Genomic DNA, 25,539 nt, shown 5'->3' on the forward strand with positions numbered 1-25,539 from the left:
GGTACCTCCTATACTTGGGGGCCTTTCCTCTACACACCTGCAACATATGACCATGGTATGTGATTTGCTTAATTATGCCAATTATGTTAATTTATATGTAATATGTATTTAAGGGGTTCACTAGCATATGCTCAGATGTCCTGATGAAGCGCCACAGCACTTTGGCGTGAAATGGCTGTAGACACCCCCAACTGCTTGTACCTCTCCTGGTAACGGTACTGTAGCCTGTAACAATGTGGTTTTATTGTTGAAGAAGATAATAAATTGTAATTGCATTTGGATGTACGTGCCCAGCTTTTTATCTTTTTTTATGAATGCTTGGACTTATATTTGGGCTACAGCACTCCTGCTGTTTTTTGGTCAGGGCCCTGTGCACTGATGTTGCTTCTATCTATCCACTTAAAGGAACACTATCGATTAACATGTTTTTTTCAGTTGAGATAGGAAATGTTTGGGATGTGCTGCTAAGTACTGGTGTATACATTTGAATCCTTATCTCTTTGTTTAATGTTATTTAATTCCTTTCACACTTTTTTTGACAGCAGTCTGCTGTAAACTGACTCCAGAATGAGCCATGAGGGGAGGGGGGAATTCCCTCACAGTGTATCTGTTAACCCTGTGTGTACAAAGAGCTCAGTGTGTGTGTGTGTGTGTGTGTGTGTGTGTGTGTGTGTGTGTGTGTGTGTGTGTGTGTGTGTGTGTGTGTGTGTGTGTGTGTGTGTGTGTGTGTGTGTGTGTGTGTGTGTGTGTGTGTGTGTGTGTGTGTAACCTGATACCTGACAGGATTTTGTTTCAATATTACACTGTTCTTAGCATGTCAGACTGCAGAAATTCATACATTTTCAAATGAGATATTCCAGACATAGCTAAAATCTACTCACAGTGAATTAAAGCTTTTGCCTCTGATATTTAACATGAAAAGTCAGAAAATGTTTACACAGCTTATTATTTGTACATTGTCATTTTAGTACACTTGGGTATTGATAGTGTTCCTTTAAGTAAAGGTAGGATATTAGTTCAAATTGTTAGTTAATGATTATAATTTTCTGTAATTGTTTTTGTTACATTATGATCAAAAGGGGGGAGATGTGATGAGTTTACCATAAAAAATTATTTAATTAAAATATTGAAATAGACAGAAATATACTTAAGATAAGAACTTGTATGATCTAAATTGCTTGTTTCGTTGGATAGCTGAGCCAGGATAAATCATCGATACTGGCTAAAGGTCTTTCTCTATTGCTTTTCCAATTATCTAATAAAGTCTGATAACATATTTGTTGTAGGTAAAATGAGATGGCAAGGAAAAAGGTAGTTGATTAAAAATATTGTGTCATCACAAGTCAAAAATATTAATTTAGCTGACAATGTCACCTGATGTCACATGTTCTGAATGGTATATAAGTAGCCTAGCTGAATAAAGACTGTAGAAGCATTCACAATCCTGATCTGAGTGTCCGTTGTATTGTTTTCCATTATGGTGCAACTAGTCCTCAATTTGGAATCCTCAGGCCAATGTAGATAAGAAGTGTTGGGCCTCTGCATACCATTTATTTGTCTTATCAAACCCTCAGAATGGTCCAGTATTACCCAGGGGAAGGTTGTAAAGTCTTGCCACCTAATTGCAGAGAATTTATAATGAATTTTTATGGCCCACAATGATCTTTGTCCCAGTGATGCTGTAGTAAGTCAGGTGCATATTCTCAATGACAGCTGTTGCAGTGTAACTAAGAAACATAGGGCCATATGCAATTCACTTTTTCACCTGAGTTTTCTCCTAGGTGATATTTTTAAATTCGTCAATAGTATGCATTTTAAGCCCTCAGAAGGCAAGAATATGCTCAAAATAAACAGTCCTTTTTCACCAATGTGTTGGTACTTTTTTAGTTGAAAAGTACTGGAAAGTTATTTAAAATCAAAGATGAAAAATGATCTCCTGGGAGAAAACTCAGGTGAAAAAGAGAATTGCATATGGCCCATAGTGTTCTTTGTGCAAATCAATTAAAAAGAATGTATTTTTTAACCATAATATGGTGTGTTTATTTACTAGTGCTGTCTTACATGTATATCAGTCTATTTCTCAAGAGAATCCCTCCCGTGAAATAAGAAATATTGCTATATTGCACTTCAAATCAGGTTACTTTGAACTTTGGATCATTATACATTTTTTGCCAGTTGTTTATTCTTGAAGGACATAAGAAAAAAATGAAGTGGTACACAGTGTTGTTCTTGTGCTTCTTTTTCTGTTAATACCAGGGATTATAGTATATCAATCTTGAACCTGCTATCTGGGAAATACTACAGTCTTCCCTAATCTACCTTTTTATCATCAGTGAATTTCTCAAATGTGTATTGAACTGAAGACTTTTTCTTCATAATTTATTGATTTAGTGCTGTGTAACCCCATGTTAAGCTGTCCACAGACATGAGATCGCATCTATTTTTTTCCATCCGAGCAAAATGCTTCTGTTGATGGTTGTGTCAGGTAGGAAGTACACCAGTGATTCCCAACCGCTGTGCCGCGGCACACTAGTGTGCCGCGGCATGGTGCCAGGTGTGCCGTCCAGTACGCTGGAGGGGGAAAGCAGCGCTAGAAGGAGGGGCAGTGGAGGCAGCGGTGGGGAGGGGGGAAATATCCCCCCCCTCCCTCACCTGGGACCCCTCCTTCTGCCTCTCTCCCCTCCATTTAGCGTTGGCAAGTGCAGGGCGGCTCGGCGACGGGGAGACATGCGCAGACTTACCACTTCTGCGTTCCAAGCGCCGGCAGCGTCATGTCGTCAGATCTCCGCCTTCAATGTCGCCCACTGTGCTTCCTGATTAGCGGAAGAGCAGTGGGCGGCATTGAAGGCGGAGATCTGACGAAATGACGCTGCCGGCGCTTGGAACGCAGAAGTGGTAAGTCTGGTATACAAAAGGAGATGGAGGCTGGCACGTCCAAAAATAGAAAAGCTCTTTTATTGAAATGACATATTAAAAACTGTGCTGTATAGCCACAGTTTTTAATATGTCATTTCAATAAAAGAGCTTTTCTATTTTTGGACGTGCCAGCCTCCATCTCCTTTTGTATACCTGGTTTGGATCCAAAGGTGTGAGGATCCATTGAGGCTTGGGCACCCTTATCCCTATTGATCGAGTGCTACTCTTTTTATCATTGTGTCGAAGTGGTAAGTCTGCGCATGTCTCCCCGCCGCCGAGCCGCCCTGCACTTGCCACCGCTAAATGGAGGGGGAGAGAGGCAGAAGGAGGGGTCCCAGGTGAGGGAGGGGGGGATATTTCCCCCCTCCCCACCGCTGCCTCCACTGCCCCTCCTTCTAGCGCTGCTTCCCCCCCTCCTGGGCATCTATACTGGGGGGAACTGTACTAGCTATACTGGGGGCAACTAAACTAGCTTTACTGGGGGCAACTAAACTAGCTTTACTGGGGGCAACTAAACTAGCTTTACTGGGGGCAACTAAACTAGCTTTACTGGGGGCAACTAAACTAGCTATACTGGGGGCAACTAAACTAGCTACACTGGGGGCAACTATACTAGCTATACTGGGCACTACCTACCTATGCTAGCTATGCTGGGCACTATGCTAGGTATGCTGGGCACTATACTAGCTATACTGGGTACCATACTAGCTATCTGGGCACTATACTAGCTATACTGGGCACTTTACTGGCTATACTGGGGCACTACCTACCTATACTGGGGCACTACCTATCCATACTGGGACTATACTGGGGCACTATACTAGCTATACTGGGGCACTATGCTGGGGTAACTATACTAACCATACTGGGGCAACTAAACTCCCTATACTGGGGCAACTATGCTAGCTATGCAGCCGCACCCCAGCCCCCCCCCCCATAGCCTGCTACACACGGCACTGTCCACTAGGTCGCGCAAACACCCGCGCGCCCCCCGCCGTTCCCCGGAGAAAAATATGGTCAGAAAGTGTTCCCCGGGCCGGAAAAGGTTGGGAATCACTGAAGTAGACAGTTTCATGGCTGCACTTCTGATCTCTGTCTTTTGGCTGCAACTACTTTTATTGTCCACTTAGGGTAGCCATTGCTGCATTGGGCTTAAAGGAAACCTGAAGTCAGAGGCTTATAATAGCAGCATCAGAGTGTGCAGTGTAGCAGAACTCTGCAGGAAAGGCACAGACATGCTGGTAAAAGTAGTGCACTGGAGTTTGGCTACACTGTAACCAGACTCTGGAGCAAAATAGCAGTGGCTGCGGGGTGGCTAGTGTTAGTTATCGACAGGGGAGGGTTCTTGTTAGGCATCTATAGGGGAGGGTTCTTCTTAGGCATCAATAGGGAAGGGTTCCTGTTAGGCACTGATAAAGGAGGATTCTTGTTAGGCATAGACAGGGGAGGGTTCTTGTTAGGCATCGATGAGTAGGGCTTTTGTTAGGCATAGATAGGGGAGGGTTCTTAAGTATAGGCAGGGGCGGGATCTTGTTATGCATAGGCAGGGAAGGGTTCTTGTTAGGCATCAATAAAGGGTTTTTTTTGTTAGGCATAGACAAGGGAGGATTCTTGTTAGGCATTGACTGGGTACGGTTTTTGTTAGGCATAGATAGGGGAGGGTTCTTGTTAGGCATAGGCAAGGTCTGGGGTTCTTGTTAGGCATCAATAGAGGAAGGTCCTTTTTAGGCATCGATAGGGGAGGGTTCTTGTTAAGCACCGGTAGGGGAGGGTTCATGTGAGAGTTAGGGTACAGAGGGGCATAGTAGAATATTGGTAAAATTACTGAAATCTCTACTGTAGGGGATCGTAAAATATATCAGTAAAATTACAGATATTTTGTTACCGCTATTTCACGCCCATTTTTCCTCACACTTTTTTTTGCATAGAAGAAATACATTTTGTTAATGAGTAGCCAGTCTACATGGTGATCGTACAGTATATATTCACCTAGAGCTCAGCCGTAACTGTAGTTTTATGAGGCTGATGTAAAATGGAGCCTTGTACAAAACTGGTGATGCAATCTGTTTATTTTATGCTTGTTAGAACTTGTGATCTGAAACTGCGACAGTCTGACATTTATGCATTAAAATATAATCTGTTTATTTACAAATAACAGGTAAAACTGGAGTCTCTCACAAGGCTGACAGTAAAACTAATTCAAACTTCTCTTCATATCTGAGTGATCTAAGAAGTCGAAATTCAGTTTCATCGGCTCCACTAGTGAAGAGACTAAAGGTAACATGATCAAAAAGGCAGGACGAGGGAATTCAAAGAACATGTCATTACATAAAATGGCTTTTGCGACATCAGCACATGGATTACTTAATGAATCTTACATTAGCTGGGATAGTTAAACTAACGTCATGCAGAGAGAGAGCAGCGAGCTCGCTATGCCAAGGAGCAGACCCCCACTGTGGCATCCACAACAGCACGAATCTCTATCTGATGTTTATGAGGCAGAAACGTCTCTCGCGCTCCGTCTCTGTGTTGAGTGTCTCTTGCTAGAGCAGTAATTGTTTCCTTTAATTCATGTCTGGGACTCAATTTCAGAGGATGATAAAAGGACAGAAGCGAACTAGAACAAAAGCTAAAGCTAGTAACATAAATTTAATAAAATATGACAAAGCTCCATATAATAGTGCTTTTACTTTATTAAATATGGGTCGACATATTCCTGACAGTATATATTTTTTCCAAAGCTCTTCTTATTTTAGCCCTATTTCTTTGGAAATGCATTATATATACAGTTAGTCTGTAAAATAATGTAATTATTGATTACAGCTTTTGTTTAGTGACAGCATATTAAAGCTTATGTATACTTACAAACTACACCTACCCTAAATGATTCTCATAGCCCCCCACCTAATACCTCCCCATAAGCTCCCAGTACAGTAGTTGGTTCTGCCTCTCTACACCCACAGGGGTAACTGTTTCCACCACTGCACAACCACATACACCAGGGGTTTTGGCATCAATTTAAAAGAGGCACGAGTTAATTTCCATTTTGGTTATCACTTTGCCTCTTCCCCTCCTGATGCGCCGCCTAAAGGGGCTGTGTCTGCTGAGTTGGAGGCTTCTCCCCTGGGGGTTTTGTTAGATGGAGTCTTCGTTGATTTCACTTTTAAAGGAGTACTGTAGGGGGCAAAATGAAAAAACTTGAACTTACCTGGAGCTTCTAATGGTCCCCCGCAGACGTGCTGTGCCCATTCAGCCACTTGCCGATGCTCCGGTCCCCGCCACTGGTTCACTTCCGAAATTTGCCACTGCACCTGTGTGGACTTCTCCTCGCTCCCGCTGACATCACAGGGAGCATACTGCGCAGGCGCATTATGGCCTGCACCTGCGCAATACGCTCCCGGGTACATTAGCGGGAGTGAAGGCAAGGGCGCACAGGTGCAGTGGTTTTACGACTTTAAAGTTGCAAATTCCCGGAAGTGAACCAGCGGTGGGGACTGGAGCAACTCTTTTTCCCCTTTGTCCCCTACAGTACTCCTTTAAGGTTATAGCTGGAGGTTAACTTCCTCTACCCAAAGGACTAGAGAACATGATCTGCGCATGGAGGAAAAACGTTTTAGCCATTTATTTAGGAAAAGGTTCCTTACAGTAAGAGTGATTAAGATGTGGAATGCATTGCCACAGGAAGTCGTTATGGCAAACTCTATACCTGCATTTAAAGGGGGCTTAGATGCTTTCCTTGCGTTGAAAGACATCCATGGCTACAATTACTAGGTAATGCCTAATGATGTTGATCCAGGGATTTTATCTGATTGCCACCCGGAGTCTGGAAGGAATTTTTCCCTTTAGGGGCTAATTGGACCATGCCTTGTAAGGGTTTTTTCGCCTTCCTCTGGATCAACAGGGATATGTGAGGGAGCAGGCTGGTGTTGTACTTTATACAGGTTGAACTCGATGGACGTATGTCTTTTTTCAACCAAAATAACTATATGTAACTAAATCATTTGTCCAGTAACCTCCTGGGTACGGCGATACCAGGTGTGACACTTTTTTGCAGCCTAGGTGCGCTAAGGGGCCCAAAGTCCGTGAGGAGTAGTCTAGAAACCAAATGCCTCAAAATGACCTGTAAAATCCTAAAGGTACTCATAGGACGTTGGGCCTCTTAGCGCGCCTAGGCTGCGAAAAAGTGCCACACATGTGGTATCGCCGTACTCAAGAGTAGTAGTATAATGTGTTTTGGGGTGTATTTTTACACATACTCATGCTGGGTGGGAGAAACATCTCTGTAAATAACAATTTTTTGATTTTTTTTACACACAATTAGCCATTTACAGATATACTGATCTGATGGGTAGGTGTGCTAGGGGGTGACAGGAGATGATTGATGGGTGTCTTAGGGTTTGATTAGAGGGGGAATAGATGCAAGCAATGCACTGGGGAGGTGATTAGGGGGGTCTGAGGGCGATCTGAGTGTGTGGGTGGGTGATTGGGTGCCCGCAAGAGGCAGATGAGGGTCTGATCTGATGGGTATGATGGGAAGCAGTGACAGGGGGTGATTGATGGGTGATCAGGGTGTGATTAGAAGGGAGAATAGATGCAAGCAATGCACTGGCGATGTGATCGGGGGGGGGGGGGGGGTCTGAGGGCGATCTGAGGGTGTGGGCGAGTAATTGGGTGCCCGCAAAGGGCAGATTAGGTTCTGATCTGATGGGTAGCAGTGACATGGGGTGATTGATGGGTGATCAGTAGCTGATTAGAGGGGAGAACAGATGTAAACAATGCACTTGGGAGGTGATCTGAGGGTGGGTCTGTGGGCAATCTGAGGGTGTGGGTGGGTGATCAGGTGCCCGCCATGGGCAGGTTAGGGTCTGATCTGATGGGTGGCAGTGACAGGTGGTGACGGGGTGATTGATGGGCGATTGACAGGTGATTACAGGAGAGAATAGATGTATGCAGTACACAGGGGGGGGATCTGGGGAGGATCTGAGGGTGTGTGGGGGGGTGCTCAGGAACCCCCAGGAGGCAGTTAAGGACCTAATCTAAAATATAGCTTTGACAGATAGTGACAGGGGGTGATTGATGGGTGATTAGGGGTGATTGGGTGCGAACAGTGGTCTGAGGGGGTGATCAGGGGTGGGACTGTGGGCGATCAGGGGGGCAGGGGGACAGGATCAGTTTGTGTGTGTGTGTTTACATACACAGCTGCCTGTATAATACACTTTGTATACATTACAAAGTGTATGATACACTTTGTACGGCGAGATCGGGTATTTACAACCCGCCGGCACTGCTAATTGGCCGGCGGGTTGACATTGCGGGTGGGCGGAGCCTAATGCCGGCGGATGCGTGCACAACGCTGTGCCGGTTAGGGAGTGGACATGGAATAAAAGAGAGCAGAGTTGAATATTACCCCCAAGAACCGTGCTTTGGGAACTGAAGTTATGGGAGTGCTATTAACATTTATTGTTATTTCAGGCAGAGTGGTGGACAGAGACGGTGGAAAAGTGATTAGTTCTGTTTTACTCATATGATGGAGGATATAGCAGACAAGCAATCAGGAACACGTGTGAGGAGGGAGTTAAGGTCTGGGTCCGAGAGGTACAGTTGTGTATCGTCTACATATAGGTGGTATTGAAACCCAAATAAGTTGATTAAGTCACTAAGACCAAAAGAGGAGGGGACCAAGAACAGAGCCTTGAGGAACCCCGACAGACAAAAGATGAGGAGAATAGATCTGATCTGAGTAAGAGACTGTGAAGGACCTTCCAGAGAGGTTGGAAGATAACCATGAGAGAGCCAGGCCCTTTATGCCTACATTTGAAAGTACCTGAGTCCTATGGGAGAAAAGCGCTCTACAAATGTTATTTGTTGTTGTTGTTGTTGTTGTTGTTGATCTGTAGGAGTAAGGTGTGGTCAACAGTATCAAATGCTGATGGCAAGAAAGATGAGTATGGAAAATAGACCTTTGGATTTAGCTGTAAGACGTTCACTGGCCACTTTAGTAAGAGCTGTTTCTGTGGAGTGGTTAGAGTGAAAGCCAGACTAGAACTGATCAAGCAGGGAGTTTGCAGATAAATAATGGCTTAATTCAGCGTGTATATGGCGTTCAAGTAATTTGGATGCAAATGGGAGTGCCACTGGGCGGTAGTTGGTGAGTGCGGTTGGATCTAGAGATGGTTTTTAAAGTAGTGGTGTCATAACAGCCTTTTTAAGTGGGGGACGGAAATATGCCAGTGGAGAGGGACAGGTTAAATAGTGATTTTAGAGCAGGCATGAGAGATGAGGATAGCTGCGGAATGAGGTGGGAGGGAATAGGATCCAAAGAACAGGTGGTTAGATGAGCTTTGGATATTATAGAGGAGAGAGAATGTTCAGAGAATGGAGAGAAGGCAATTAGAGAGCAGTCAATGAGAGATGTTGAGGTAGGTTTGAGGGCTGAATGGAGAATTCACTTCGGATTTTGTCAATTTTATCAGTGAAGTATGTTGCAAATTCTTTAGCTGATAAGCAAGATGAAGGAGGAGGAGGGGATGAAGAATAGAGTTAAAGGTGCTGAACAAGCGCTTTGGATTGTGGAAATGGGTGGATATTAGGGAAGAAAATTAGGACTGTTTTGCCACAGAGAGTACATTTCTGAAGTTGTTCAAGACTTTATATACTCATACATATGCCGTTCAGCTATTCTAGAGCACCGTTTCAACTGTTTAGTGGCTTTGGTCATCCAGGGTGACTGACATGGTGAGGGCGGACATTGGTAAATAGCCAATAGCCAACCAAGGAACAGGAAGTTGACAACCACTGTGAACCAATGAAAACAAATGCAACAGACACGATTTCTTACCGTCTTCAGTAGGGAGATCATAAATGATTAAAAAAAATGCATCCACAGCAAGAGTTTGTTCATGCAAAGAACAAAAATACAGTATGTATCAGTATTTGAAAAGTACAAAAGACATAACTAAACCTCCAGATGAGGTCTATATAGCAATGACATAAGTAATCAAATCCACTGTCACACTGTAAATTCAGAACAGTGTACAAAATTGATATATAAAGCAATGCTGTACTATGAACAATGTGCAAACAAAAAAGAAAACATAAATAAGTCAGATGACTGCAAGGAATATAGAAAGAATGTCTGTATATATAAGATGCTACTGAACTAGATGAAGCTGCGGTGTTTCGCAGTGAGCAAAAGTGTGTACATCAATAGATCACAGTATAAGCAATGGATATACAAAGCAAATATACTGGTGTAGTGAGCTCTAAGAACAGAGAAACTGCAGTTGTGAGTCCATATAATATACAGAAACTGCCAATGAGAGAAATACAATGTGACGGGTAGTAACAACCTACGAAAAAAAAAAAATAGCATTCAGCATACAGACCAAAGATGGATTCCAAAATACAGAACACCACTAGCTTTTCAGAGTAGAGAACTCCTTTGTCAAGACTGCTTATCTCTATAGTATACTATAGATGTTCATATTTACTGTATATGCTATCCATAATTGTAATATGGGCCCCCCCACAGCAGGCTGTTTGGTATGTGCAGACATGCCGCATTGTGCACCTCCGATATCACGGCTGGCCACAACCATCACCAATGTCCTTGCCAACCAAGGAACAGGAAGTTGACAACCACTATGAACCAATGAAAACAGATGCAACAGACATGATTTACTAACATCTTCAGTGGGTAGTTTAAAAATGATAAAAAAAAAAACAAGAACAGAAAACACAAATTCTGTGGCTCGGTAATATAAAAAAATTAACCCTATCTGTCACGTTGACTCCATAGCATATATTCAAATGTAAGTAGATTAAGAAAGAATGAGATTTTATTTTTTGTGTGTGTATTAATTAGTGGCGATGTGACTTCAGCTGCATGCAGCATCCACAGCAAGAGTTTTCTTTTAAAATCCAGAATGGCCTAAGTTTATTAGAAAAAATCTTCTCACAGTGGAAGCCTGCATGAGACTAAAATCACACAACTGTTTATCAACCTTTCAACAATTTTTACCGTGTCAATACAACGGGTGAGGGTTAATGTATCTGATCACCTGACAGCACATTTTAATTTTTTAATCCAGTCCAGGTGTGCTAAATCACTTGTGACAACCCCACTGGGGTGCTTAGAGATGCCTTAGTAAATCAGGGCCTAAATGAACTAATGGTTCACAGCACATAAGGGGGCTGGATGGGTCTGTGGACTAAATCCCTTCTATGTGATATACCATGGAAGAAATAACCTTGCCAATGGAGGATGTGTATAGGGAGAACAGTAGGGGGCCAATGGCTGAGCCTTGGGGGACTCCCACCGAGAGGTGGTTGGGCGTGGATGAGGACTCATTGAAGGAGGTCATGAAGGAGTGGTTGGGGAGGTAGGATGAGAGCCAGGCCAGGGCGAGGTCATGAATGCCCATGGACTGGAGGGATTGAGGGAGTAGGGGATGTGTCAAAAGCTGCTGAAAGGTCAAGGAGGAGGAGAATGGAGTATTTACCTTCAGCTGTAGCTAAGGCTAGGTCATTGACCACTTTGGTGAGAGCTGTTTCGGTTGAGTGGGCAGGCTGAAATGCAGATTGCAGTGGGTCTAGCAGGGAGTTGGCATTGAGGTTCTGGGTCAGGCATTTGTGAACCAGACCCTCAAGGAGTTTTGAGGTAAAGGGGAGGAGGGAGATAGGTTGGTAGTTGGAGGGTAGTAAGGGGTCGAGGGATGGTTTCTTGAGCAGGGGTAGTACAGTGGCCTGCTTGAAGTCTGAGGGGAAGGTGCCTGTGGATAGGGAGAGGTTAAACAAAGCAGTGAGGACTGGGGCCAGATCCAGGAAGTGAGGACGAAGTAAGCCATAAGGGACGGGGTCAAGGGGGGAGGTAGTGGTATGGGAAGTCTGTAGTAGGTGGTTGATTTCCTCAGTGGTAGTAGGAGTGATGGAGGCGAGGGGAGGATAGAGTGGAGGAGGAGCTGGATGGGAGGGGGTGGGAGGTGAGTAGTGAAGGCTGGATATTTCCTGACAAATGGAGACAATTTTGCTGGTAAAGTGGGTGGCTAAATCCGTGGCAGAGAGAGAAGACTCAGGTTTGGGAGGGTTAAGCAGGGAGTTGAAAGTGGCAAAGAGATGCTGGAGGCTCCAAAATGAGCTTGGTGGAGTATACCTGCTTTGCATCAGCAAGGGCAGTGTGGAACTGCAGCAGGTTAGTCTTGTAATGTAGGAAACCCTGGTTAAGTTGAGTTTTACTCCATTTCCATTTAGTGGCACGTGTTACCCTCTGGATGTTGCGAGTATGGTGGTGCGCCAGGACTGGGGGTTAGGGGGGCGGTTGCGCAGAATATCGGGGGAGCAGTTTCTTCTAGGGCTGATGAGTAGGTTTGATGATACTGAGCTGCAGCAATATTATGACAGGTTTGTGTGGGAGAGAGTAGAAGAGGACATGGAGGGGGTCGGCTAGGACACTAGGGTTGAGCTGACGTAGGTCTCGTTGCCATCGACCAGGTGGGTGGACGGGTGGTTTGGAGGTACCTTCTGTGAGGAGGTTGAAGGTGAGAAGGTATATGATGTTAGTGTACTGTACTAATTAGTGTCACTAGAGCTATAGGAGCAAAAACATCAGTGCAGTATGTTTGCATGATTCATGGGGAATGAAGATCCACTGACATTTATTATATTTCTTAGATGCAGGTGCAAAGTGAGATGGCTACTAGCCTACACAAGTTTGCCTTCACACCAAAAAGTTCTATGAATACCTCTTTACGGTAAGAAAATACAGCTTAAAGAGACACTGACGCGAAAAAAAATATATGATATAATGAATTGGTTGTGTACTATGAATAATTACTAGAAGATTAGCAGCAAAGAAAATATTCTCATACTTTTATTTTCAGGTATATAGTGTTTTTTCTAACATTGCATCATTCTATAATATGTGCAGATTACACAACACTCACCATTCAAAATGAGCCTTTCAGAGCAGTCTGTGAAGTAATGAACTCTCCTCTAGCAGAGGAAAAGTAAACAGTTCAATTACAGTTGAGATAATAAAAGTCAGATAACAGCCCTCTCCAGGACTAAGTTAGTTGGAGAGCTTAATAGCTTTTTTGCATAGAGATAACAACTGGAGTTTCTCAACTCTTCCTGTACTGGAAACAATTAGACTGATGTATCTGATCTTAATGTTTTATTTCTTAGCTGTACTACACATACAAATCATAATATCATCATTTTTTTTTTCGCTTCAGTGTCTCTTTAAAATATTGTTGATTGCACAAACAAATGAAGTTAGTCCTTCAGTCTTAAAAGTGAACCTTAGATTCAGGGAAACAGGTATTCATCGTAAAGCTACTCATGCACTATGCAACTGTTTAACCATTTCACTACTGAGGGGTTTTTCCCCTTAAGGACCAGAGCAATTTTCACCTTTCAGCGGTTCTATTAATCGCCAATAACTTTATCACTACTTATCACAACAAATTGATCTATATCTTGGGTTTTTTTCGCAACCTATTAGGCTTTCTTTGGGTAGTACAATTTTGCTAAGAATTATTTTATTCTAAATGATTTTTAACGGTAAATATAAGAAATAATGGAAACAATTCATTATTTCTCATATTTCTACCAATTATAGTTTTAAAATAAAAAGTGCTACTGTGCATAAAACCCACACATTGTATTTGCCCATTTGTCCCGATTATTACAACGTTTAAAATATGTCCCATACAATGTATGGTGATAATATTTTATTTGGAAATAAAGGTGTATTTTTTCCGTTTTGCATCTCTCTGTAATTACTAGCCCATGTTTGCAAATATAACAGTAATGTACCCTCATGAAATACGTATCAAAAAGGTGTATTAATTTATTTTAAATGATATATATATATATATATATGTATGTATATATGTATATATATATATATATATATATATATATATATATATATATATATATATATATATATATATATATATATATATTGCAAATGTTTTATTTTTGTAACTGTGGGAGAGATAAGGGGTTCATTTTAATGGGAAATGCAATTATTAGTGTGTAATGTAATGTGTTAGGGTGTAACATACTATTTGGCTATACTATTTGGCTACTTAATGTTCCCCCACTTTATCTTCCTGTGCTTGGTGTAATTGCCTTCTTAAAACAGAAGGAAATTTGCAATAATTCAGTTATAAATGAACATTTGTGGTTACCCACAACGCACTGCTACTGATTATGCAAATTATCCCTTTTCGCCCTTGTTAAGCCAAACAAGCATACAGAACCGCTGGTATATAGCAAGCCTATAGCTTTAAGTTTTACACAGCCATATCAAACCCACATGTAGACAGCCTGTTTTGGACTTTTGGTCCTCATCAGTACATGACAGGGATTGATAAGGCTGTATGAAATAGGGCTTGGACGAGTACAACAGAGTAACCAAGCAGCTCAGGGTGACCCAAACTACTAGGAATGTATAGGGGGATAAAAGGAACCAAAAAGCCCTCCTACTAAAAAAGCAAAGCTTGGTGTAATTGCCTTCTTAAAACAGAAGGAAATTTGCAATAATTCGGTTATAAATGAACATTTGTGGCTACCCACAATGTACTACCACTATATTTAGTGGTAGTGCATTGTGGGTAACCACAAATGTTCAAATTTCCTTCTGTTTTAAGAAGGCAATTACACCAAGCTTTGCTTTTTTAGTAGGAGGGCTTTCTGGTTCCTTTTATCCCCCTATACATTCCTAGTAGTTTGGGTCACCCTGAGCTGCTTGGTTACTCTGTTATCTTCCTGTGCATACAGTTAGTACGCTAACAGGAAGTAATGCATGTATGTTTTTCATTTATTTTTGTCAAGGACCACAGCATCTAATTGATGCAGATGATCATTGATCACTGGCACTTAGATCGGTGAATAGGCGATGAGAATGCGTGCGGGATCGCGTGGCAGAAGAATAATATCTAAGTCTTTTGGTGGGAACTTAAAGTGACTCTGTAACAAAAATTACAACGTTTTTTCTACCATCCTACAAGTTCCTAAACCTATTCTAATGTGATCTGGCTTGCTGCAGCTCTTTCTACTATAGCCATCTCTGTAATAAATCAATGTATCTTTCCCCTGTCAGACTTGTCGGCCTGTGTCTGGAAGGCTGCCAAGTTCTTCACTGTTGAACTGTTCCTCTATGCACACTCCAGTGTGTGTTTTATTTACATAAGCCAGCAGCTTCTCTGCTATCTTATCAGTGATAGAAGAGAGCTGGATAAAAATCCTCCTCTGGAGGCTGTGAAAGGAGCTGGTCTGTCACATACTAAGGAATTAACGACATAGGCAGAGATGTCTGCAGGAAGCCTGTAATGTTCAGTGCATGAGAGAAGCTGGGGACAGAAGGTAAACACACACAAGTGATCTCTTGAGATTCAGAAGTAAGGCTGTATACAGCCTGCTTGTGTATGGATGTATTTTCTATGTGTGGACATGCTGTACATCAACCTACTTCCTGTTTTGGTGGCCATTTTGTTTGTTTATAAACAAACTTTTTAAAACAGTTTTTGACTACTTTTAATGCGGCGGGGAGCGGTGAAATTGTGACAGAGGGTAATAGGAGATGTCCCCTAACGCACTGGTATGTTTACTTTTGTGCGATTTTAACAATACAGATTCTCTTTAAAGTGGTCTAACACCCAGCATTTCAACTTTGCTTTAAAAGATTGCTTACAGCTTATAAACTATTATGCCAGATTTTTTTTTTAGCAGAAATTCACTGAATGGATTAAACATGACATTTTAGTGCTGCATTTAGCTAGAAATCCTCCTCTGTGCTTGCTTGTTTAGTTACAAATGTATCTATCTACAATGTAACAAACAAACACTGCTCTGAGAGAACAAAGAGGGCTTCCCCGGCAGGCTTTTCAAAGGTCTATTTGTATTCCAAATAAAGATACATTTGTAACTACAGATAAGAACGGATGCGGATTCCTAGTTAAATCCAACACTAAAATGTCATGTATAACCCATTCAGTGAATTTCTGCTTAAAAAAAAATCTGGCATAATAGTTTGTAAGCTGTAAGCAATCTTTTAAAGCAAAGTTGTAATGCTGGGTGTTAAACCGCTTTAAGTCCTGAAGGGCATAGATATACTGTCTTCAAACAGTTAAAGAGGAACTCCAGTGAAAGTAATGTAATATAAAAAAGTGCTTCATTTTCACAATAATAAATGATTTAGTCAGTTTTTTTTCCCATTCTAAAATCTTTCCTCTCCCTGATTTACATTCTGACATTTGCCACATAGTGACATTTTTAATGTTAGCAGGTGATGTCAGTGTAAAGAGATGCTGCTGGCTTTTTTCGCAGTTGGACCCAGCTGTAAACCGTTTTTATTTCCCACAATGCAATGAGGTTCCCAGACAGGAAACTGTCAGGACCTTGGTCCTGACATCACACTGTGGGAGGGGTTTCACCACAATATCAGCCATACACAGAGCCCCCTAATGATCCGTTTGTGAAAAGGAATACATTTATCATGGGAAAGGGGGTATCAGCTACTGATTGGGATGAAGGTCAATTCTTGGTCACGGTTTCTCTTTAAGTGGTTAAATAGATTGGATATTAGATTTAATTAAAAAAGATCCAACCTAAGTGTACATTTACTATAAATGCTGATAAGTTTGGTGCAAGTAGTCTATATTTGGAGCAAGTAGTTATATTACCAATATTATACTATAAATAACAGAATGCTTGCATCAAAGTAATCCTAATCTCTTCTCTCTCACTAACCCTAGTACTCCCATTAAACCTAAATTCTCCTATTCTCACTTCACCTAACATTATCCCTCCTACTACCGCTACTCACTGTAGCTCAGTGTTGAGCCGAAATATTAGTAATTTCATGTTTCCTTAATTACGGCCGTGAATTTTGCCGCTAAAACATGAAATTCGTAATTTCGTAATGGTCATACAAACCGTAATTCGGAATTCCGTAAGCAAAATTTCAGTTTCGTAATTTTGCGTTTTGGCGCAAATTTGCGTTTAACACAAAATTTCGTAATTTCGTGTTTTCTATAGAAACAAAGTTATTTTAATTATGAAAATGGATATAATTTAGTTTCTAATAGTAATTATGCACATTTAGGTAATGACTGAACTCAGGAAAGTCACTCATTGATTGCAATTACTTATTGCATTTACTGATAATGAAAAGGCTCCTGCACGTGCTGTCACTTTAAATGCATCAGGAGGCTCTATCTACAGCCACTTCTAAGTCAGGTGCTCTTTTTCAAGGTGCACTTAGTGGTCATGCATGCTGAGACACTTGGTTTTGGGTCTTGCAATATCTGATAATGCAAAGGTCCCTGCAAGTGCTTTAAATGTATCAGGAGACTCTGGACTGGAACACAATTTCGAGAACGGATTAATTTCCATGTTAAACATGAAATTCTAATTTGTTTGTGCTCTGTATACGATCGTAATTACAAAAAAGATCATAATTTAAAAATTCCCCATAAATGCAAAATTTCGTAATTTCGTGAAGTTCGTGAAATTTCGATTATGGCTGTAATCGTAATTTTGCGAATTACGCAACATTTAGCGTAATCATAATTAGGTCATTACGCTCATCACTACACTACCCTCACTGGCACTACTCTTAACACCAACACTTTCTACTTCTACACTTTACACCAACCTTCTTATCCCTACATCTAACACTACCCTTCCTTCTCCTACTTCCTTACTTACTGATTTAAGATGATGTGCCCTTGCCAATTATTTTATTGTTGCACCAGCGCTTCCTGATTATAATGCTGTTGCACTGCCATTTACTGATTTCAACTCTCCTACTCCCGATAATCGTAGCACTTATCCTCCTACTCCTGCTACACCTAACACTTACCCTCCTACTACCCTATTCACTGCCGCTACACCTGCACTACCCTCACTGCTGCTACTTCTAACAATAACCTTCCTACCGCTACACCTAACACTAACTTACCTACTCCTATACCTAACACTACCCTTCCTTCTCCTACTTCCTTACTTATTGATGTCTGTTTGCCTTCGTGTTGGTTCTTCCCGAATGCAATGTCACTGCGTCGCCACTTACCTAGTCCTGACGAGACTATTGCTGAATGCACCTGAGCACCCCAGGGAACCATAGCTGGAATTAACATTGCAGACTATAGTAATGATGGGGACCTATCCCCTGCGCCAAAAGTGAACTCTTTGCAATCTAATGAACATCTATAAAAATAAAGCTCTGTCAAATTACACTCAATTATTTTATAGATAGAACATTAATCAGGAAAGGACATTCTTTATCTGATTGAGTGGATGAAAGAGCAAGAGGGCCATTTGATCAGCACATACTGCATTGAGCAGTGATGACCTAGTGGTGGATGTCAGGGTCCTGTTGATCTCACCACCAGTGTCAAACATGGGCTCTCAGAGGCTGTGGAGTCTGTTACCACGGGTCTTCACCAAAGCACACTGCCACTGCCCTTGCTCATGCGAAGCAGGAATACTTTACCAAGCTCATCGGAGCACAAGCTTCCAACTCCCGGCGTCTTTTTGCCACTTTCAACTCCCTGCTTAAACCAACCCCCCACCCTCCGTTTCCTCCCTCTCTGCCACAGATTTAGCCAACCACTTCACCTACAAAATTGACTTCATCTGTCAGGAAATATCCAATCTTCAATCTTCACCTCCCACCCCCTCCCAACCAGCTCCTCCACCACCCTATCCTCCCCTCGCCTCCTTCACTCCTACTACCACTGTGGAAGTCAAGCAGACTTCCCATACCACTACTTCCCCCCTTGACCCATCCCTTCTGATTTACTCCAGCCTCACTTCACAGAATTGGCCCCAGTCCTCACTACCCTGTTTAACCTCTCCCTATCCACAGGCACCTTCCCCTCAGACTTCAAGCAGGCCACTGTACTACCCCTGCTCAAGACACCCTCCCTCGACCCTTAGCTACCCTCCACTCAAAACTCCTTGAGTGTCTGGTTCACAAACGCCTGACCGAGTACCTCAATGCCAAATCACTGCTAGACCCACTGCAATCTGGATTTCGGCCTGCCCACTCAACCAAAACTGCTCTCACCAAAGTGGTCAGCTAAAGCTGAAGGTAAACACTCCATTCTCCTCCTCCTTGACCTTTCAGCAGCTTTTGACACAGTAAATCATCCCCTACTCCTCCAGTCCCTCCAGTCCATGGGCATTCACGATCTCGCCCTGACGTGGCTTTCATCCTACCTCTCCAACCACTCCTTCACGACCTCCTTCAATAAGTCCTCGTCCACCCCCAACCACCTCTCGGTGGGAGTCCCCCAAGGCTCGGTCCTTGGCCCCCTACTGTTCTCCCTATACACATCCTCCATTGGCAAGGTTATCTCCTCCATGGGTTTTAACTATCATCTGTATGCAGATGACACCCAGATCTACCTCCACACCCCTGACATATCCACCACTACCATGGACAAGGTCTCCTCCTGCCTATCAGCCTTCTCCTCCTGGATGTCCGCTAGGTTCCTGAAACTAAATCTAGACAAAACGGAATTTATGATCTTCCCACCCCGGCCATCCATGAACCTCCTAGATGTGCATGTCACTGTTAACGACACTATAATTCGCCCTAGCTCTCAAGCCCGCTGTCTGGGTGTCACCCTGGACTCCGCACTCTCCTTCACTCCCCACATCCTCACAAAGTCCTGCAACTTCCACCTTTGTAACATCTGTAAGATTCGTCCTTTCCTGACCTCTGCCACCACTGCAGTTCATCATGAATGCAGCAGCCAGAATTATCCACTCCTCACATCGCTCCACCACGGCGGCTCCCCTCTGTGAATGCCTCCACTGGCTTCCTATCCAGTCCAGAATCAGATTCAAGATACTGTGTCTGACCTATAAATCTGTCCACAAAACCTGTCTAACCTACATTTCCGATCTTACTCAGAGGTACACACCTAGCCGCTCACTCCGCTCTTCCAATGAACTTCGCCTGACCGCCCCAAGCCTCTCCCAGTCCCATGATCGCCTCCAGGACTTCTTAAGAGCTGCTCCAACACTATGGAACTCCCTACCTCCCCCTCCTTCAACATCTTCAACCTGTTCTACACAAGGATCAGAGACTGAAAAAGATATTCCCTGAACCTCCCCTCCTAGCGTTCCGACAGCCACCCAATCTTAAGCAGATGATAGTGAGGAGTGCCTTAAATAGGCAAGAACAGAATGGAACATTCCCCTGCCGAGGGAAAAAGTGTGGGACCTGTAAACACATCCATTCCACTGACAGGATACTAATACCAGGTACACAACAGGAATACAAAGTACAAGGCACCTTTTCCTGCGACTCATCTAATGTGGTATACGTGATCATGTGTGCAAAATGCCCCAAAGGAATTTATGTGGGAGAAACAAGTCAACCACTGCGTGATCGCATGATACACCACAGATCCACTATTAACAGCAGGAAAAAGGATATTGCAAAATATACTGATCTCCCAATACCAACACACTTTTGTTTACCTGGACACAGTTTAAGCGATTTTCTCGTCACTGTATTAATGGGTGGCTTCAAATCGGGAAACATGAGACTAACACAAGAAACTAAGTTTATACATTGGTTCAAAACTGTAGAAGATGGTTTAAACAAGGACTCTAACTTATTGTGCTGGTACGATGGGTTTTAAATGCCACAATTCTTTTAATTTAAATTTTTCTATCTTTTCATTCTTTTTTGTGCCATATGCTGTGTAAGATGGAATTCACTGTCACTATTCATTTTATTTGCTTTCAGGTGCTGGCTTTAAATGCCACAATTCTCTTAAGCTTAGAATTAATGGTGCATGTAACCAGGCCTGTTACCATTTGAATTCGGAATTTACGATGTCTCTTCATCACTAGAGTCTGCTTTATGTCATGTTGAGGATTCTATTGATCTTATCAATTTAGATAGGATGCCTGGGAAAGCCTCCTCAGTAACAGTTAAGGCATCTAATTACATTTATGTTTGCTAAAGAATGGTTCTCCTCTGTATGTCAGTGTATATAAGCTGTGTTTTTCAGTTTTGGTCAGGAACCAGTCCGACGAAGGCTTTTTATAAGTCGAAAGCTCACTGTTTATCCATCTCTAAGTTAGCCAATAAATGGTATCATCCTTATTCAAAACTTCTTGCTTCAACATCTTCAAGAAAGCCCTCAAAACTCACCTTTTCACTCTGGCCTACTACCCCTCACAAGTGCTCTAAACCTACAGCTGAACTCTGGTCCCCTACCTTTCGTGTCCCTACCTCTCCCTCTAGATCAGTGGTAGGGAACCTATGGCTCGGGAGCCAGATGTGGCTCTTTTGATGACTACATCTGGCTCACAGACAAATCAGTAGGAGTTGATTCACTCAGCAGCTCAAGCAGCGCAGCTTAGTGTGACAGTGCAAGTAAAATTTTCAAAGTAGTGCATGCTACTGCTGTAGCATGCAGTACTAACTTACTCATGCTACCCCAAAACGATCGGCTGCTCTGTCAGGTCCAGTGACCCTGTCAGGTCCAGTGACTTTGTAGAACAAGATACCCGCATTTTGATTATCCGAATAGACTGCCTGTCACTTGACAGGTAGCCTATTGGGCCAAAGTGCGGGGATCTTGTCCTACAAAGTGAATCAACCCTCAAGTCAGCTAGCTAATTGTACAAGTTGTTAGTCTGTATTTCTCCTGTCTGGCTCTCTGGTTAATTGCTGATGTTGCTATGTTGCTGGAACCCAAGAGAAGCTGAAGACGTGTCTGACACGTCCGCTGCCTGGCGGATCAACTGTGTACATATCACTATGGCAACAGGGACATGAGCCCTACTGTCCCAGTTTGAAACATACTGTATGGCTTTCACAGAATTACATTTTAAAATATGTGGCGTTTATGGCTCTCTCAGCCAAAAGGTTCCTGACCCCTACTCTAGATTGTAAGCCTTTGGGCAGGGTCCTCCTCCTACCTGATCATGCACCTCCATTACTGTGAACCCATGCTATGCATTTGAGTGAACCTAACTTGCCTAATCTCCATGCTCCCATCCAGTGACTGACTAAGCATTACCTTGTACTCATACTGTGCTGTGTGATCTGGTTTTCTTGTATTCCTGTATTGTCTTATTGCTGTATGTCACCCCTAAATATTGTCTGTAACCTAAACTAATGTCCAGTACTGTGTACTATGTTGGCACTTTATAAATACAATAAATAAATAATAAAATAAAAGCACCTTGCAAGAAATGGACTGCCACCCCTAGTGGATGGCAGACTACTTTGGAACTAATTGTGCAGAGTGCGCAGGGAAGTACTTACTGCATTGTTACTATATTGCTACTATCATGCATTGTTACTGTAACTCCAGTGGCGCACGTGCACCAGGGTCACGCATGACGTTTGGCATACGTGGGCTGCTTGGGTGACAGTAACAACCAGTAATGAGAAAAGATGGAGACCCAGAGCTGCATAGTGGCAGGTGGCTGCAGTATACTGCTAAAAGAAGAGGAGCGCATCTGCATCAACAGGACTGGAGTGAGGGGGAGAGGAGCGTGGAGGCAGAATCAGGTGAGAGCTGAATTGTTAATGTAGTATAGTCTTAGTCCATTACAGTGTAGTGGTAGTATACAGGGAGTGCAGAATTATTAGGCAAGTGGTATTTTTGAGGAATAATTTTATTATTGAACAACAACCATGTTCTCAATGAACCCAAAAAACTCATTAATATCAAAGCTGAATATTTTTGAAAGTAGTTTTTAGTTTGTTTTTAGTTTTAGCTATTTTAGGGGGATATCTGTGTGTGCAGGTGACTATTACTGTGCATAATTATTAGGCATCTTAACAAAAAACAAATATATACCCATTTCAATGATTTATTTTTACCAGTGAAACCAATATAACATCTCAACATTCACAAATATACATTTCTGACATTCAAAAACAAAACAAAAACAAATCAGTGACCAATATAGCCACCTTTCTTTGCAAGGACACTCAAAAGCCTGCCATCCATGGATTCTGTCAGTGTTTTGATCTGTTCACCATCAACATTGCGTGCAGCAGCAACCACAGCCTCCCAGACACTGTTCAGAGAGGTGTACTGTTTTCCCTCCTTGTAAATCTCACATTTTATGATGGACCACAGGTTCTCAATGGGGTTCAGATCAGGTGAACAAGGAGGCCACGTCATTAGTTTTTCTTCTTTTATACCCTTTCTTGCCAGCCACGCTGTGGAGTACTTGGACGCATGCGATGGAGCATTGTCCTGCATGAAAATCATGCTTTTCTTGAAGGATGCAGACTTCTTCCTGTACCACTGCTTGAAGAAGGTGTCTTCCAGAAACTGGCAGTAGGACTGGGAGTTGAGCTTGACTCCATCCTCAACCCGAAAAGGCCCCACAAACTCATCTTTGATGATACTAGCCCAAACCAGTACACCACCTCCACCTTGCTGGCGTCTGAGTCAGACTGGAGCTCTCTGCCCTTTACCAATCCAGCCACGGGCCCACCCATCTGGCCCATCAATACTCACTCTCATTTCATCAGTCCATAAAACCTTAGAAAAATCAGTCTTGAGATATTTCTTGGCCCAGTCTTGACGTTTCAGCTTGTGTGTCTTGTTCAGTGGTGGTCGTCTTTCAGCCTTTCTTACCTTGGCCATGTCTCTGAGTATTGCACACCTTGTGCTTTTGGGCACTCCAGTGATGCTGCAGCTCTGAAATATGGCCAAACTGGTGGCATCTTGGCAGCTGCACGCTTGACTTTTCTCAGTTCATGGGCAGTTATTTTGCGCCTTGGTTTTTCCACACGCTTCTTGCGACCCTGTTGACTATTTTGAATGAAACGCTTGATTATTCGATGATCACACTTCAGAAGCTTTGCCATTTTAAGAGTGCTGCATCCCTTTGCAAGATATCTCACTATTTTTGACTTTTCTGAGCCTGTCAAGTCCTTCTTTTGACCCATTTTGCCAAAGGAAAGGAAGTTGCCTAATAATTATGCACACCTGATATAGGGTGTTGATGTCATGAGATGCACATCACCTAATATGCTTAATTGGTAGTAGACTTTCGAGCCTATACAGCTTGGAGTAAGACAACATGCATAAAGAGGATGATGTGGTCAAAATACTCATTTGCCTAATAATTCTGCACTCCCTGTAGTGTAGTGTTAGTGTAGTGCAGTGCTGTGTAGCTTAGCTGGTGAGGCAGCAGAGGTTAGTGAAGTGTAGGGTATTGGAGTGTAGCTAGTAGGCAGCAGGGGCTGGTGTAGTATGTAGTGTAACTGGTGGGTTCAGCAGGGGTTGGTGTGGTGTAGCTGGGAAGTAGTGCTTAAATAGAGTGACTTAGAGACTGTTTGTGTGTGTTTTTTTTTGTGGGGGGGGGGGGGTACATAAGATGCCCATGCACTATAGACGCACCTAGGTTTAGTATTGTTTTTTTCATGATTTTTGCCTTCTAAACTTAGGTGCTTGTTATAGTATGGGATGTCTTATAGTCCAAAGAATACCGTATATATGGGAAATAGTGATGCTTTTCTAATCTATGTAAGCTACTTTTTGTATGGGTTCCTTTTAATTGATTTTAGATATCAGAAGTGTAAACTTTCTGCAGTGTTACATAGGAGAGTGTGAAGAGAAGAAAATTACTTGTGACTGCTTCTCAACTTAAAACCCTTTCATAGTAATAACTTTGTACTAGGAATGTTTATTATTGAAATTAGCAACTTAGCCAAATGTGAGCTGGCAAATTTGCTGAAAACTAACAATGCCAATTAGCATGCTCTAAATGTGCACAGACATTACAGGATTGCTCTTTAAAACCTGATTATTGCTGTAATCATAAATGAAAGGCAAAACAGTTCACAATTTGCATAGAACCACAGTTTGAAATGTTTTATGAATTCTAGTTAAAGAGGAAGTGCAGTCATGAAAACAAGCACCCAATTAAACTCGTTACCTTGCCTCATCATTTCATAAAACTGTGTCTAGCTTATTTAAAGATAATTGTGATTTTCAGCTGCCTGTCCTGCCAGTAACTAAGCAGTGTTTGCAGTTCCTTCTGCTCTGCAGAGAGCCGAATCATAAGATAGCACAGGGAAATGGTTGGGAGAAGGGCTCTGAACAGAAATGGCGGTTACTTCCTATGAGTACTTCTGTAGAGGCCTGAAAGATAAATCGAATTTAAAACGAAATCGTGATCACCAAGATCACAATAAAACGGTGATTATCACGTTGACGTAATTTCTCCCCCTACCCTCCACATGTCCACGAGTCCAACGCTGTCTGTCCTCTATTGCCGTATGCCAGCTGTTGTCCAACCACGTGTTGGGCCCTCCCGCAGCTGATGCAGGAGCTGCGGGGATTGTTGAAGTAGGGCCACCTGTTCTCATCCCGGCAGAGGTCAGGAGGGGTCGGCGGCTCTACTTCAGCAGGACACCTCTTCTGTTGCAGACACGTGGGTGGCCTCGGCGCAGACTGGATGAGCGATTGCAGGCACTGAGGCGGGTAAGGGCTGAGGCCCCGGTCAGAACCGACCTGCTCTGTGAGACAAGCGATCCTCCCTACCAGCCAGAATCCTTACCGACAATGCGGCCACCCACATAGACTCCGGCATCCACCACTGAGAAGTTTC

The 25,539-nt window shown here is 42.8% G+C and overlaps 1 protein-coding gene across 10 annotated transcripts in view; it reads left to right on the top strand.

The window, feature by feature from the left end:
- The window catches only part of HFM1 (helicase for meiosis 1), a 266,554-nt gene that overhangs the window by 213,007 nt on the left and 28,008 nt on the right, over positions 1 to 25,539 (top strand). For all 10 annotated transcript variants that reach the window (XM_068239814.1, XM_068239813.1, XM_068239819.1 and 7 more), the window contains 2 exons: positions 5,075 to 5,193; positions 12,586 to 12,665. In XM_068239814.1, the coding sequence (XP_068095915.1) occupies positions 5,075 to 5,193; positions 12,586 to 12,665 (199 nt within the window). The remainder of the gene's footprint in view (positions 1 to 5,074; positions 5,194 to 12,585; positions 12,666 to 25,539) is intronic.

Source organism: Hyperolius riggenbachi, chromosome 6 (genome assembly GCF_040937935.1).
Source record: "Hyperolius riggenbachi isolate aHypRig1 chromosome 6, aHypRig1.pri, whole genome shotgun sequence".
Taxonomy (NCBI): Eukaryota; Metazoa; Chordata; class Amphibia; order Anura; family Hyperoliidae; genus Hyperolius; species Hyperolius riggenbachi.